Source organism: Candoia aspera, chromosome 8 (genome assembly GCF_035149785.1).
Source record: "Candoia aspera isolate rCanAsp1 chromosome 8, rCanAsp1.hap2, whole genome shotgun sequence".
Lineage (NCBI taxonomy): Eukaryota > Metazoa > Chordata > Lepidosauria > Squamata > Boidae > Candoia > Candoia aspera.
This window is the reverse complement of record NC_086160.1, coordinates 2,582,244-2,597,849: the sequence shown is the minus strand read 5'-3', so window position 1 is coordinate 2,597,849 and position 15,606 is coordinate 2,582,244. Positions and strand designations below refer to the sequence as shown.

Below are 15,606 nucleotides of genomic sequence, written 5' to 3'. Positions count from 1 at the left end.
TGCCCCAGGAGATTATACTGGTTTGAATGTGCAGTAAATGTAATGTTGATTATGATATTCTACAAGCTAAATTGAGTTTAACTATCAGTATCAGTATGAATATCTCAGTTATTCTCATTTATTATCCAAGAAGTTGGATTAACCCTGGATGTCCTTCTGGAACTGGGTTAAAAAGGAGCTCTTCCAAAATTTGTTTGTTTGTTTGTTTATTTAATCCTATATGTATGTTTATATTGCTTAAGATTTTAAAAGAAACTGGTAATGGTGGTATTATACCGTGGATATTTTATAGTTATATATGTTTGTGAGTTTTTTTGTACACCACTGAGAGTTGCTTGATTGTGGTGGTTTAGTAATGTAATAACTAGATAAAATTCTCAGTATGATGCAGTTGAAGCAGTCTATAAGCAAAAACAAAAAATAAATACAATTTTTGCTATAGCTCAGTTTCGGTCAAGAATCCAAGACCATTTTTTAAAACAATATAATTTTTTCAACCACTAGATTTTGTATAGAATATGCTATTTGTCTTGTTTGTATTGTGTAGCATATATGAACTTGGAAGCTTATCTTTCCTCTTGTGAAGAATCTGTGTATTGAGGGGTTTTTTTTTTAATGCATCAACCCTTATGTTAAGTTTATGCAATTTAGTTGTCAGATTTTTGTTATTAATATTGTCCTTCACATAAGCCTTTTCTTTCCAGGCTGTCCTTTTGGTATATGATATAACCAACCAACAGAGCTTTGAAAACTTAGAAGATTGGTATAATGTTGTAAAGAAGGTCAATGAAGAGTCAGAAACTCAACCACATGTGGCCCTTGTAGGCAATAAAAGTAAGTTGTTAAATTGTTATTTAGCTGGAATCCTTTGACCTAGCTAAAATGCAGATCAGCAGTACGCTCTCTGTTCACAGCTCTGCAGTACAGCGGTGTGAGCCCCAATCTTGCAGACATCGGTACATGTGTGGTCCCTTTCATTTTACTGGCACCATGGTGCATTGGTTTTGGCAGGCTCCAGAACTGTAGAATGTAATATTTCATGCATTAGACCAAATGGGGAGTGCTGTGTTGTGACAGCAATCACAATGTTTAGTCTGCTGGGGGATATCACTTCATGGAAATAACCTGCTTCGGTGATTAGCAGCATGACATTACCCGTAAAACTTGGGAAATTTTGCCAATTTGTTTTCCTTATTTTGTTTGTAATACAAAATGGCTCCTTATTATTTAGAGTCCCTATTTTTAAGCCATGACTGATCAACACATTGTGCCTGATTTTTTTCCTATCTTTGTTAATAAGTAACAAATAATAAAACTTCTCTTGAGAGAAGCTTAATTGTACTGCGATCTTATTACACAAATAGGTTTAAATCTCAAAAAGCTTAGGATCTAGGTTTTGGCAGTATTGTGGAAACAAGAAAAAAAAATTAAAGTAATAGGATGTGTATGTATCCTCCTCCTCCTCCTCCTCCAAAATGGTGAATAGTAAAATATTGGCCAAATATTTTTAAAGCATTGATTTTATTAGAACAATAAAGAGGTTCACTTTACAGTAAATGAGATATTTGTGCTAATTACAAAAAATATTAAGTTGCTTTATAGCATTGTTTCTTTATCTTAAAAATTTTTATTCCTCCCTTCATAAAAGCAGATTTAACGACATTGCAGAATGGTGAAACTGAAATATGTAATAATATTAGATATTAATCATATCAGGAAAGACAAAACAAACATAGTAGCTAGTTGTGCATAATCATAGCGGCAGTACTGGCATCCTCCATTCCCTAGTGAAGCAGAATACTTCACTCTCTTTTTAGGATCTCATGGAGGGGAACCAGAAGCACCCTCAGATACTCATTAGTTTACCCTTTTCCCTCTTAGACTCCATTATTAGGAGGGGAAGCACCACTGAGTACCTTTCTGTACAAGCTCTTTAAACCTGAGTTCCAACCTGTGGCTCTGTAAAACTACAGAGCCCTGCTGGGGACTGTGACTTACACTGGGAAGAGAACGGCTGGTTCAAAATCCTGACTATCTTTTGAGAACAGGAGCGAACCATTCGCATCAGCGCTGATGGAGAACAAGGTCATTAGAAGGCCTGGCCTGCAGCATGTAGGAAGGATGACATTTGATCAAGGAACGTAGCCTCATTGAGTTTTCACAGTAGAGACCAAAGAAATTATACCTCTTGATCAGGAACCAGACAGGGTGGTTCCTGTGGCCCCACCACAGCAATCAAGAAAACTCACCCTCCCTGAGCCCAGGACAGATGAATTTTAGCATGATGTTGCAAAGCTCCAGGTGAGCAGCAGCTTGCAATGTTTTTGGTGCACCTGGAAACCCAGTGCCACCAACTGATGGGTGCTAGGAAACAGTTCAGCTAGGATGTGGCCTGGACTCAAAGAATACCCAGAGACAGAGTCCTTGCACCATCAATTTTCATTGGAAAAAAAAATTCCATAGAATGTTCAAGCCATTTATGTCATAGGATGAATCCCATTAGAAAGTGGTGCTGAACCTCAAATCCCTAAAGAGGTTCATCACATAATTAAGGATGAGGGTGAAGACCCTATGATCCTTTGCAGAGGCCATTGTACTAGGTGATTTGTTGATATCAGTGGAGCTATCCATCATATCATATCATATATCAGTACAGTCAAGTTGTCTCAGGTTTACCTACAACAGCAACCAATTTCAGTTCAAGGCACACCTCTCTCACTTGGTATTATCAGTCCAGAGACTCATCAGAATGACAGCACTACTGGTAGGTCATTTAAAAACCAAGACATGCATGCATATGCATACTTAAATGAGGGCCCCATTTATGGACAAAGCTACAGCCAATAGTGCATGCTTAGAGGAATAGTTTAATTGTGAATTGGGCCAACAGCTCAATCTCCAAGCAGGTACTACTCTTGGTGATCCTGATTGACACAGTGAAACAAAAGCTTTCTTTTGCAAGAAAAGGTGAGCAAGATTAAAAATATAGGTATTACAGTCCCACTGATTTCTTTTCATTCACAGTCCCTGCAGTAATTTTCACTCACATTGTCAGTGGGTTGCAACATTGATTGAAGGAAATTAAAAAAGTGAGCCAGCTTTATAGTGGTGGCTGATACAGGTGCACTTGTTGAAAGAAGTACTTCTTATTGGTTCCCCTTAGAGTCCATGTTACCACAGAAACCAGTCAGCCATGCTGCAGAAACTGATGAGCACAGAAATTGTTCTGATGTGAAGTGGCCCTCATCATGCAGCAGGAGCCAAGAGCTCTGTAAGTCCAAGACTAAAAGAGTAGGTCAAGTGATGTAATGTGCTGATCCATGCAGAAGGCATGGATGTCCTCAGCAGTTGGAATTTTTGTCCAAATGATGAAATGTGCATTGTGGCATCACAGTGGAAGCTCTGTCCCTTGCAAAGTTTTCTTCCTTACAAAATCTACTACTACTGCTCATCATCATCACAATGTAAATTCAAAAATGGCAGAGCTTGCACTGCTGCATTGCAGTGCATGTTTTATCATTCTCCATCCCACGCCCATGGCACTTGAGTAACCCAGAGGAAGCCAGATCCAGAGAGAGTCAGGTGGAACCTTTTCAGCTCATGAGCATGGCAGTAATTCATCTCCTATTGGTTATTTTTTTTAAAAAACGAATCAGTGCAATAAATAATTGCATTACATTCTGTTGCAATGTTGCTGTAGCACTTTAGGAGATAGTAATAGTTGGGTCATCATTATCCAGTAGTCTATAGCTAATCGTAATAACTTCCTTCACATCCACCTGCCCACTTAGGCTTTCCAATATCTTTAGTGAGAGCAAGGTTGAAATTATATTAACTTTGGTTTAAGACCTTTAGTTTTAAATTTAAATTTAGTTAACCACTACTATGAATTAACAAAATATTTTTGCAATAAAGGGACCTGCTTTACTTTTTTCTTCTTCCTGACAAACTCAACTGGTGTTTTCTCCGTTTATCACATTTATAAGCAACACACGTAAGTGCCAAGTCAACATTCCTGCTGGATAAACAGTGACCTAAAATTAACCTTGCTGCATGGGAGCTGCTGTTACTTGATTTACAACTGGCTGGAAGTCCTGAGGGCAGTTCTTATCAGCAATTTATAGAAAGGGTAGGGATTATCAGGCAGCAGTGTATGGTAGATGAATGAGTGATGTCTTTTCACATCGATATTAACCAGATCTTTTTCTAAGCAAAGCTCAATAAGTCAGGTTTTTAAACAGTCTTTGTGACAGATGGATCTGAAAAGAGAGTGCATCAGCGCTAATTAAAAATGTTGATGGTATATTTGCCTGAGTGATGATTAATTGATGTTGGAGTGCGGTCTGGGAGCAGGAAATGTACTGCTGTAGTGTGAAGTTTAAAGGTTACATTTTAAAGTAACAAGCAAGGTTAATGCATTGAACTGTCTGAACTGCTGGAGCAACAGAATTGCACTTGAGACTGCCAATCTTGGTTTTTTCCTGAGGACTCAGAAAGTTCTATTCTCGTGGTGCTCCCCCTGGGCACTGAAGACTTTTCCCAAGAGAGTCAGTCCATCTCCTGTGCTTCTCCAAGGACAAACGCAACTGTGGTGCCCTTCTGGCTGAGCAGCTGCTCTGCTGTGGCTCTCAGCAGACCACGTGCGGGTGGAACTGAACCACGGCCCAAAAAGGGAATGTGGAAAAATGGTATCTTCTGCTCTAGTTACATAAAAGATTCTTTGTAAATAATTCAGATAATGGCAAGACATATTTTGACTGCTCTCACTTCTTAGGCCAGTCAGTGTTCTAGATTAAACATCTAAAAACCTGGATTTATAATCTTTTTCAGGATGTGGGCTGGATCGGATGGTCAGATTTTTTAAAAAATGGTTAAAAATAAATTAGGTTATATTTAATAGATTAAAATTTAAAACATACAGACAATAAATGCACACACATTATTTTATAGAAACCCCAGTATTCAAACTAATAATGGCTACAATCAACACCCTCATTTAGGTACATTGGGAATATAGTCCTCAATTATGTCCTTCATTCAACTCCCTCGAACTCTCAGTACTTCAAAATTTAACCTCATTTATACCCAAACCCTTGGAAATGTTTAGGCAAAGTGGATTGGCTTACATTTGTTTCTGTTGCAACTTCTATGTTCATCTAGAGTAGAGAGGAGCAACCCACTTAGCTTATCCTCCACTGAAATTTGGTGCTAATATGCAGGATATTGGCACTGTGGTTTCCTGTCAATTTTTGATAAAAAAAGAAGTAGGTATGTTAAGTTTAACATGCCTGTATAACTCACTGTCTCTCCCCATCAAAAGTGGGCCAAAACTTGTGCCTGCTGTCTCTCTTGCCTTGCTGCAACCTGGTCTTCAGCTGCTGGGGGGCAAAATTGCTTGTGGCTGCAGAATGTTGCCTGCCTCTGATTTAGAGAATGTATGAAAGTTTTAATGTTAGTTCCAATCACAGAAGAACTGTGGTTCTGTTGTATATTATCTCCTCTTAACTAGCTGTGAACAAAATGTTCCCTCTGATTTTGATTCAGCTTACATTCCAGTGGGAATTCAGTAGCAGCCCTGCCTGTATCAGTAATCCTAATAATGTCTTTCACAGAGCCAGAATGGGTATCAGATATTAAATATATAACCGTTCTGTGCTTTTGCTAATTAACACTGTGCTGCAAAATCCCAACCTCCATTATCATCTTAATTTACAAAAACTCCTAACCCTACATGGATTCTATATGGCATTGTTAGAAAATAAAACATGACTGTTCCTGGGTACAAGGAAGAACTACAATGGCAGGTTGGGACTGTGGTGGTGGTAGAGCCTTCTGGGGGACTAAAGGCGACTAGAGAGCGCCCTCGTCAGGTTCATTATAGGTTAGCATTTCTCAGCCTTGGCAACTTTAAGATAGGTGGACTTCAACTACCAGAATTCCTGCTGTTCTACGTGAATGGATGCTTCATGGCAAGCTGCATCCCCCATGGCAGCCTTTTTTGTGAGAGCACAACATTAATTTTGCCTTAAAAAATAAGAACAGATTTATTTCTGCCAAGTCTAATATGGAAAAGTATTTTTTCTTCATCTTGGATAAACTAAGACTTGTTTCATTACTATTCTCTTGGTCTTCAATCTCTTCACTGGTTCAAGAGTTCAAAAATAGAAAACAAATTGCTTTCTATTCTGTTTACATACAGTGTTGCTTAAAAGTTTCTGAACCCTTTTGAATTTTCAGTATTTCTGCCTAAAATGGATATGTTCTCCACATGTCCTAAAACTAGATAAAGAGAATCCAGTTAAACAAATGAATCAAAACCATTATATTTGTTCACTGATTTATTGAGGAATGATCCAAAGCTACATATTTGTGTGTATCTCCTATAACAGAAACATCAACTGACTCTTTTGATACTTTGAATCTTGCTTTAGTTACATTGTATATTCATTTTCTAAGGCTCCACCATTCATTTCTAACCTTGTAGCTTTCACACAGGTTTTGCAGTATTGATTCTACCTAGTATATCAAATATTAAAAATATAAAGACAACTTCTGGTGATTTATGGAAATGCCCAAATAGGTTTCTTGACAAAAATGTGGACATGCCTTGCCCCAGCCTTCTTCCAAAGTGCTTTTCAGCTTATAAGGTTAGCTGACATCCTTGGAATTTCCTGGTAGAGTCCCTTGCAAGGATGAACTAGGTCCAGCCTGGCTTAGTTGGTGGAGGCAGGGACAGCCTAGGTCAGCTAGGTTCTGCTACCTCCTGCAACATATCTGGTGTCATTTTTATGCAGTGATTTTATTTTATGTCATGGAAATACCTGAGAATTTGTTTAACATTGGTAATTCATTCTTAGCATAGCTAGAGATTTCTACTTTTCTGTCCACACTATTTACTGGGTTAAAACACGATGCCAAAAAAAGTTAAAATGAACAGAATATCCTAAACCTTGATTACAAAAATAGCACCTATAAAAATATGCTTTATTCAAAGAAACTAAATAGATAAAATAGCAAGGATTAATACGAAGTTTCTAGTTTACATGGTATGTTAGGAAAATGAAGAGACTTGGCATAGAAAAATTGTTCCAATCCACTTTTTAAAAGACTGTTTCCTGTTAATAGAGGTATATAAATCTGTTGGGAGACTAATTGTTGTGAAGAGTAGCTGCTTTTGACTGTTCCCAACCATGACACATCAGCTCTTCTTGGCTCCTCCTCTCCCTGAGCTGTTTCTGTACTAGCTGCTCCTTGTAAGAATTTGGAACTTTGGAAACTTTTCCTCTTCCTCCTTTTATGACTTATTTTGACTGAAAACAGGTAAAATTACTTGAAATAAACGTAATTTGTCAATTGCCTTATTTGCTATAACAAGAATACAGTGGGAGGGAGAGGGGAATGAGGGGCTGGAGGAGCAGTGGTTACAGGGGAATGGGAATCCATTACTGCTTTTCCTTCTGCTGCTTTAACAAATTAAGCAAACTTCTATAAATTCCTGCAATGAAACCTGAGACCATTATGCTCGATATAACACTTGTAATGTTTCACAGCACCTTCTTGCAAGGTCAGGCTGTTAGTTTAGCATTATTGTATGGGGTTTTCTTGGCCTCTGGCTGCAAAGTAATAAAATATATTTCAGTTTTTATTAAATTATTTTGAATAGTTCAGAAGCAGAAAGATGTTATGCCATCCTAGCCAGTCAGCTATGAGATATTTTTCTTCTAAAAAATAACATGATAAATGCCATAAATAGTAGTGCTGCAGTTTGTTTCTTGAAAGTTACTCTGTTAAACACTTCGATAGTACAAATATTTTTTGGAATGGTGATTACTATTAAAACAAAGTAGCAAAGCAACTTTTCATTATTTTTCAAATTTACTTTTTAAAATAATGTTTAATACGCAATTGATTTTTGTGATATGAAAGTGACCTTCAAAAGGGTAATGACTCCATCTGTTGGCTCTGCACCTATCTTAGAGAGAAAAAAAGTTTTGAACAATTTAAAAAAAAAAGCCTTGAGTGGTTGAGATTTATATAGAATATAAAAAATACACAATTCAACTGATGAAGAAGGGTTCTATCCACCCTTACAAATAAAGGTACATAGTTCTTACACAGGAAGTCTATGAAAAGCTTTCTCTTAGTTGACCAGAAGATTTGTAGCTAACTCTTACAAGCGTGCTTCAGATTCAACCAGATTCTGAACTGAATCATGCTGATTTGGATTAAGGTAGGTGTTACCTTTATATACAGTTCCTCTATGGCAGCCAGAATCTGGATTTTTGCAAAGCTTTGTTGTGTTTCAGAGATTCAATTGCTCAATAATTTGCTAAAAAAGAATGTGTGGGTATTGTATGTGTGGTTGGTGGGACCTACATAATATGACATCAGGTATTTGTTCTTTACTGTGCGTCTGCTATCCAGTGTTATCCTATTGCATTTTCTGTGACTTTGCTGCATAATGTGCAAATAGCCTGAAACTTTTTCCTTCATCCTAACTAACTGCTATACCCAATTTTCTTAATGTTTGCAGATCTTTTATCTGAGCAAATGTCTTGATATATGTATCATTGTAGAACTGCCACAGCCTCCCAAAGATACCTACTCAGTGAATGAGGAGGGAGTGAATTGCTCCTTCCCAATAGTAAAACCTGGAAAACTGTAGATGTTTATAAATTAAAATGCTGTTCTTTCAGAAAAAGCTCTGATATCTGAGACTTGGCATTTTCGATTCTGCCAGTTTTCTTGTATCCAATCCTGCTATGAATTTTAAATATGTATTATCAGTTTTCTGTTAAAAAAGTTACTTCAAAGGCATCTAGAACAAAAAACTCTGTACTTGGAGTTTTGCAAGTTTAATCCATGATGCATTGTTAATATTCTTTGCAATCAGAAAAAAAAAATAGCCATTCATTGATTTTAGTTGAATTGAGGAGTATTTAAATTAAACAGCTGGGCTTGATTTCTGTGGTGACTCAACCAAGTTTTGTGATGAGTGCACAGCCTTATTATCTGTATAGTTAATATATTTATTCTATTACCTATATGAGTCACTTGAGGATCCGTTAGAAGGCATAAAATAGGGGAATGGGGAATCCATAGCTCTTCCCCATTTTTGAAAGTTAATGACTATATTGTATTTTTGGAGTTGGCCATAATTTAATGAGAATTTAAAATGAAGTGAACAGTAATAGAAGGCATTAAACTAGGGCACATTAACCTTTCAGCCTTTAATCATATTTAATTGTTTCATTTAATTGTTTCATTTAATTGGTTATTTTATTTTTAAGGTACTGTAAATTTCTTGCTTAATTGAAGTATCTAATAAATCACTTCTTTTGGGTACTATTCACATCTTGATGTCCTAGTTTTTTTTAAATAATTTTGCTTACTTATTAGACAATTAATAAGATCTGTGACAGAAGGTGTATGAAGCTGTACTTTACCCAAAACTGGTAATGGATGAAACTGGTGCAGGTAATTTTTATCCCACCATCATAGTGTTATCTTTGAAATATTTTTCTGATAGTTTGTGCCTATTTATAGGCTGATCAGAAGAAAGACCTCATTAATTCCTGAAAAGCCTGCTGTGCTGTCCTGCAACCCGAGGATAATATTGTACGGATTCGTTAGAATCTGTCATCCCTGGCTGATAGAAACCAGGTAGTAGAGGTGTCCAATGTAGTGCCTTGACCAGTTTTATTGGATGACTTTCTGTGGATGAGGCCTGAAAACACAGACTAAGTCTTTGGATCTCTCTGTTCAACCATTTGTATATTTGATCCTTATTTGGTTTGGCTAATTATAGATTTGTTCTGAAGGCCTGTTTCCTGGAAGTGATTAGTGATGGGCTATTAGTCTTTTTAAGAAAAACTGTGATCTTTTAAAGTGATACTTATTGGACCCAAGGATAGAAGAGTGGTCAGTAGCAGATCATAATCCAGTAATTGTAAAATTAAGCAGAGAATATCTAGACCTAAGAGGTGGAAAGTGAATGGACTGTTATTACTGCAAGAAGGTATCAGATCGAACTGTAAGCAGGAATTAAAGGGCTTCTTCCATATCAATTTAACTCTTGATGCTTCTTGATCTAAAGTAGGACATTTTGGTAAAGCATTTATTTTTTATAATAATTTTATTAAAGTTTTTAATAAACATGGTAAAAACTAATACAAACTAAACTAAAAAAAGAAAAAGAGAAGTGCAGAAAAAAAAAGAAAAAAAAGAAAAAAAATAAGAATATAATAGAGAAAAAGAAAAGAAATATATAAAGAAATGAGTTCCCCCTTCAGAACAACAAGTATAAACAGTTTTAGTAACATCACCTTCTCCTAAAATACAACAAATGATTTCTTCTTTCCCTATCCCACCTCTTATCTATAAATGAATCTTTAAAGCCTCATTGTTCAATCCTGGTCAGCATCAGCCCATTAAGGGTTACCAGAGATAACTATTTTAACCTTGATCAAATAAACCAACTTTATATTCCTTCCTTTTACTTTTAGCAGTCTTAATCTTTAATCCCTTCAAATACCATCCTAGAACTTGACTTCTTTTCATTTTTTCTTTGTCCCTTCTCACAAAATCCTTCACAACTTGAACAAGACACTTTAGCAAAATAAGTTATCCAGATTTCTCTTTTGGTTTGTTATTTGTATATCCCTTTTAATTATTATGACATCAGCCAGTTTCATTTATATATCCAGTGTAGCATCTTTTTCCATATCATTCTTGTAGCCTGTCATTTTTAAATCCACTTTTCAAATCAGTCTCAGTTTTGTCTGGTAAAACTTGTTCCTTTTCCATAACATCTTTTAAACACTATAATGGCAGACATTTCTAGAATTAATTTCTGGGTCCATTGTTCACAAATTTCCTTCATTACACTTGATGTTAAAGTATTTTGTTCCATTCTATATTAGTAAGTCAAATGTAAGTATTCTTCTTTAATTGTAATCTTTAGTTTCTTCTGGTTCCCTCTAGTGTCCAATCTTCAAAGTCTCATCCTATCATGTTTTTTGTTAAGAATTCAAAGGAAGAGTATTTTCCCACGGGAAGGATAATTAATTTCAAAATCTTTTTCAAATCCATATGGACCCTTACTCCATTTGTAACTTTCCAAAATCAATGTTCTAATCATCCTTTTGCTGTTTATTCAAAATAATAATAATAATAAAAAATTTAAAGTCCTTAAATTTGTAATTAAAACTACTTTCTCTAGGGATTGAAGGGTTAGGGTGCTCTAAAAAACTTGCCATTGCGAAGGTAGCTAATAACTAAAAAGCAGTTAAAAAGCAATTTCTGAAAGTGATTAAGAAATGAGGCTCAGCGAACTTTATGTGCATAAGGCTACGTTATGGCTGTGAGCTTGGGTGGAATGCCTCAACTCCTAGCCATTCTGATCAAACTGAATTTGTTCCAAATAGCTGTATCAGTAATAATATAATACTGATAATAATATCAGTAATACTGTATACTTTGAATGCTATTGACAATATAAAACCAGAAAAAAAAGAAGGCAACTGTGCTATTTCTTGATATGGAGAAAGTTTTTGATAATCTTGGAATCAGCTTACTGCTTTGGAGATGAACTGTGTTCTGAACTTGCTTATGTAGATTCAGTGTTTATAAAGGAGAAGCTAAGATAATAGTAAATGGTCTCCATTCACAAAAATATACTGTAGAGTAGGAAAAAGATAACACAGTCCCCTCTGTTTTTCTGAATTTTACTGGCTTCACAACAATTGGTAAAGAAGATACGACAAAGTAAAATTTCAGGAAAAAAATTAGCAAACCAAAAATGCAAACTGAAATTGCATGCTGACAATATTGTAATTAACAGTTATCATGCAAAGGACTCTTGACGAGAAGGGTGATAAAAAAACAACAACTGCATACTGTATTCAGTGTCACAGATCCTTTAGCTGATAGCTCAGAAGAACCATTAGTATAAATTGTGATAATCTGGTTGAGCATTTCAAGAATAAAGTAGTTTGCATTCACTCTGCATTGGCAACTGGGTTGACAGAATCTACTGAAATGACACTAAATGATCTCTAGTAATGTTATTCATCTGTGTGTGCCTTCAAGTCAGTATTGTCTTCTGGCGGGACAAGTCGCTGCAGTTTTCTTGGCAAGATTTCAGAAGTGGTTTGCCATTGCCTGATTCCTAGGGCTGAGAGAGTGACTGGCCCAAGGTCACCCAGCTCACTCTCCCTAAGGTGGAACTAGAACCCATGGTTTCTTAACCACTGCCTTAGCCATTACACCAAACTGGCTCTCTAATTTTTTTGAGCCTGTGGATCTTGAGAAAAATTGACCAAGTTCTTTGGATTTTACTCAGGTCCTACCCCAATTGGCTGGTGAAAGCAGTCAAGGAGAAGCACTGGGGTTTGGATCTAGACTGGAGGGAGGGGAGGTTCCAGAAGCTCTGAAAGGAGTGCTGGTTGGTATGTTCCTTAGGAAGCTAGGCCTTGATCCAATGGAAATGAATAACTACATTTTATCTCCAGCCTCACTTACTGGGAAAGATTGTTGAGAACATGATGATCTGTAATTACAGAGGGCTCAGGAGGATAGAGATTATCTGGACCTGCAGTTGGGATTCAGGCCTAGGCATGAGGTGGAAACCTTGAACTTGAGCTCTTATCTATGACTAGTCATATTTCTTGATTTCGATCGCCATCTCTCCAGGTATCTCTTTGCCCATTTCATTTCCTGAAGCTCCTCAGAAAACTAAGCAGCTGGCTGGGACCAGTGCATGGAGAGAAGCTACTCAGGAGCAATCCTGTTAAATATTCAGTCCTGTCATCTCTGTGTTCAGCAGGCTAACGAAGTGCCTAAGAACTGTGCTTCTGATTGCTGGCAAGATTTCCAAATGCTGCTTGGAGATGTCGGGCATCTGGGGTGAGTCATCTTAACCAGGCTGCCAACCTTTCTGCAGAGGCTGGTGGCTCCAGTTAACCCATAGTTAAGAGGAAGTGATTTGCCTACAAGGAACTGCTCCAGATCTAATGTTTGGCCAGCTTTGTAGGTTGGGCCAGTGATGTCCTGGGACAAGGCCGTGTTCTTTGGGGAGGCATGAATTCATGAACCATCTCTGAAACCAAAGAGGGAAGTTAAAATTACCCAGAACTAACAGTCTGGGTGAGTCCATAACCATCCCTTCAGGAAGAGATACTGTCATGCAGTTGGGAGAACCATAGAGTAGCAGCATTCCCCATCGTGTCTCTTTGGCTGAATCTCTTCTCGATGTCTGGTGTCTCCCAATAAACAGTTTTCGCTGTACCTCCCATGCCTTGAGGTTGAGGCTAGTAATCCTGCCATACTGCCTCCTGCCTACCACTACTGTTATTCTACCTTCCACCTCTGATTTTTTCAGCTACCCAGCACCCCCCCAGTCACCCAGAGTTGGATAAAAGCCCCCAATAAAAATGGTCATCATAATCTAACCACCCACATTCACTTTCCACCATTCTAAGAACAGAGCAGCCAACACTTACTGTTTCCCCTTCAGCATCTCCTTCTTACTAGCCCCTACCTGGCTCTCATCCAGTTGAAATCACCATAGCTCATATCTTCCAGTTCTTTCATTCCAGAGAGGGACCCTTTCCCTCAGTTCTCCAACTCTCTTTTCTTCTTCTACTGCCCTGGTTGTTCTCTTTGCTAATTTTTCCACCAAATTGAAACTCCAAACAGTCCTGAACAAGGGCACCAGGCCACAGCTAGTCTCAGCTGGCCAGAAAATTGACCAAGCAGGCTTTGGACAGATGTTCTGACAACATTATCAATACCTCTCCTGGGCCCCAACATCTGTAGGCTCCAAGACTCCAACTATTTGGCCCTTCCCACTTCCCTGGCCATGATGCTGCCTTTCCAGCCTCGCAAAAGCCATTTGCCTGCTTTGTCTAACAAAGGGAAGAGGGCTGGAGGATCTGATTCTGTCTATGTGTCAAAGGACATCCTGTCCATGAAGACATGGATTGACCATCTGAGCCTGTCTGGCATGCAGCTGTTGGTTGGCTGCAGTATGGTGGATGTATCTTGGCTTTCACAACAGACAACAAGTCTCAATATTAAAAGAAAGAAGAATATGGATATAAAAATGGACAAGAAATACTCTTGTGTAATAATATAAATAGCTTTTCATAAAATCTTCATTTTTATATTCAGAACGAGTAAAACTGGACCTTAGAAAGCTGCTACTCACTCTGAAGAAAAAAAAATGCTAATTCTGAAGGAGTTTCTTTCTGTTTTTCCTAAGTGTCCAACCTTTCTTTGGTAGAAGAATGTGTAAAAATATCCTTGGTGAGGAAAATAAGAAAATTCTGGTTCATAGCCTCCCAGTATTTCTTTTCATAGTTTCTCAAGGTTCTTGTTTTTGTAGTAGAGGAATATTAGTGAAATGTAGTCAGTTTCATTTGGATGAGACTTTAGCAAAGAGCTGATTTTTTAATTTTTATTAGAGCAAAATGTAATGTGCATGTTTCAAAATGCAATCAATACACATTTTTAAAAAGCAACATCAGCATCAATTCAGTTTCAAATGGAGGTTTGCTTGCCTTTGTGTCTATACTTTCATTTCCCCTATATTTTACACCAGAACATGTGAGCAGATGTTGGGATGGCAGGAAGAGGAAGAGATTTGAAGAGCTCCCTTGGGAGGAAGAGCTGTTTATAAATAAAATAAATAATACGGTTAAGGGAAGAGAGAACTCCCATGGGCAAGTGGGAGCTGTCCAGATTCCCCTTTTTCCCTGCTTCACAAAGCAAATTTTCTTTCTTTTCTGGTTTGATTCTGGATATGAGATAGTAGTAGCTATTTGTAGTGATAGTTCAGTCAGAACCTGGATAATGGAGTATTGGGTTTTTGGAAAACCAGAAGCTTGGTAATGAAAAGTGAAAAACACAGATGAAGAATCATGCAAAATGACAAACACTAATAGAAAATACAGCTTCTTATATTGGTGTTAGTTTGCCAGTGAAGGGTTCAGACTTCAGGAAGCTTTTTTGTGAACTGCACTGAAGAAGTCTCGCACAGATTTCCCATTCATTTAGCGAGGCACACACAGGAGAATTCCCAGTAGATTGTGCCTTTTAGAAAAGACGCCGGCATGATAAAGAACCACACTTCTGCATTTAAGTAGAAGTGTGTTCTGTCAACGTTACTGATGCTTTAGAACAATTAAAGAGCTCTTTCTGTTAAGTTAATCTGGAGTGGGCATATGATAGAGGTAAATGAAACAAATCTGTAACAGAACACTTAGGAATGCAACTTCAGATAGGTGTAAGTATTGTTTGCCTCTGCCTGACTAAACTGTGTTAAAATGATTGTAACGTTTGGCTTTAAAATAGGATGGTGCAGTGTTACTCATCAAGTAAAAGAGAGAGATTCTACAGCTCTTTTTTTGTGAAGTTTGTCATCATGGTATAAATAAAAGTTCTGGTTATTACTAGTCAAACTCAGCATAAATTCCAATTTTAGCCAAATACATATTGCCTGGTTATAGATAACTAGCATTAACCCTGGATAGTGTCTTTGGCTTATGGATTCAAGCATTATATGTGGCTGTGCTGTTGCAGCAAAAGGTTAAGTATTAATGGAAA

The 15,606-nt window shown here is 37.3% G+C and overlaps 1 protein-coding gene across 1 annotated transcript in view; it reads left to right on the top strand.

Moving 5' to 3' along the window:
• Window positions 1–15,606, top strand: part of RAB28 (RAB28, member RAS oncogene family) — a 64,209-nt gene that overhangs the window by 21,428 nt on the left and 27,175 nt on the right. The window contains 1 exon segment of the mRNA XM_063310066.1: window positions 705–834. Within this exon segment, the coding sequence (XP_063166136.1) occupies window positions 705–834 (130 nt within the window).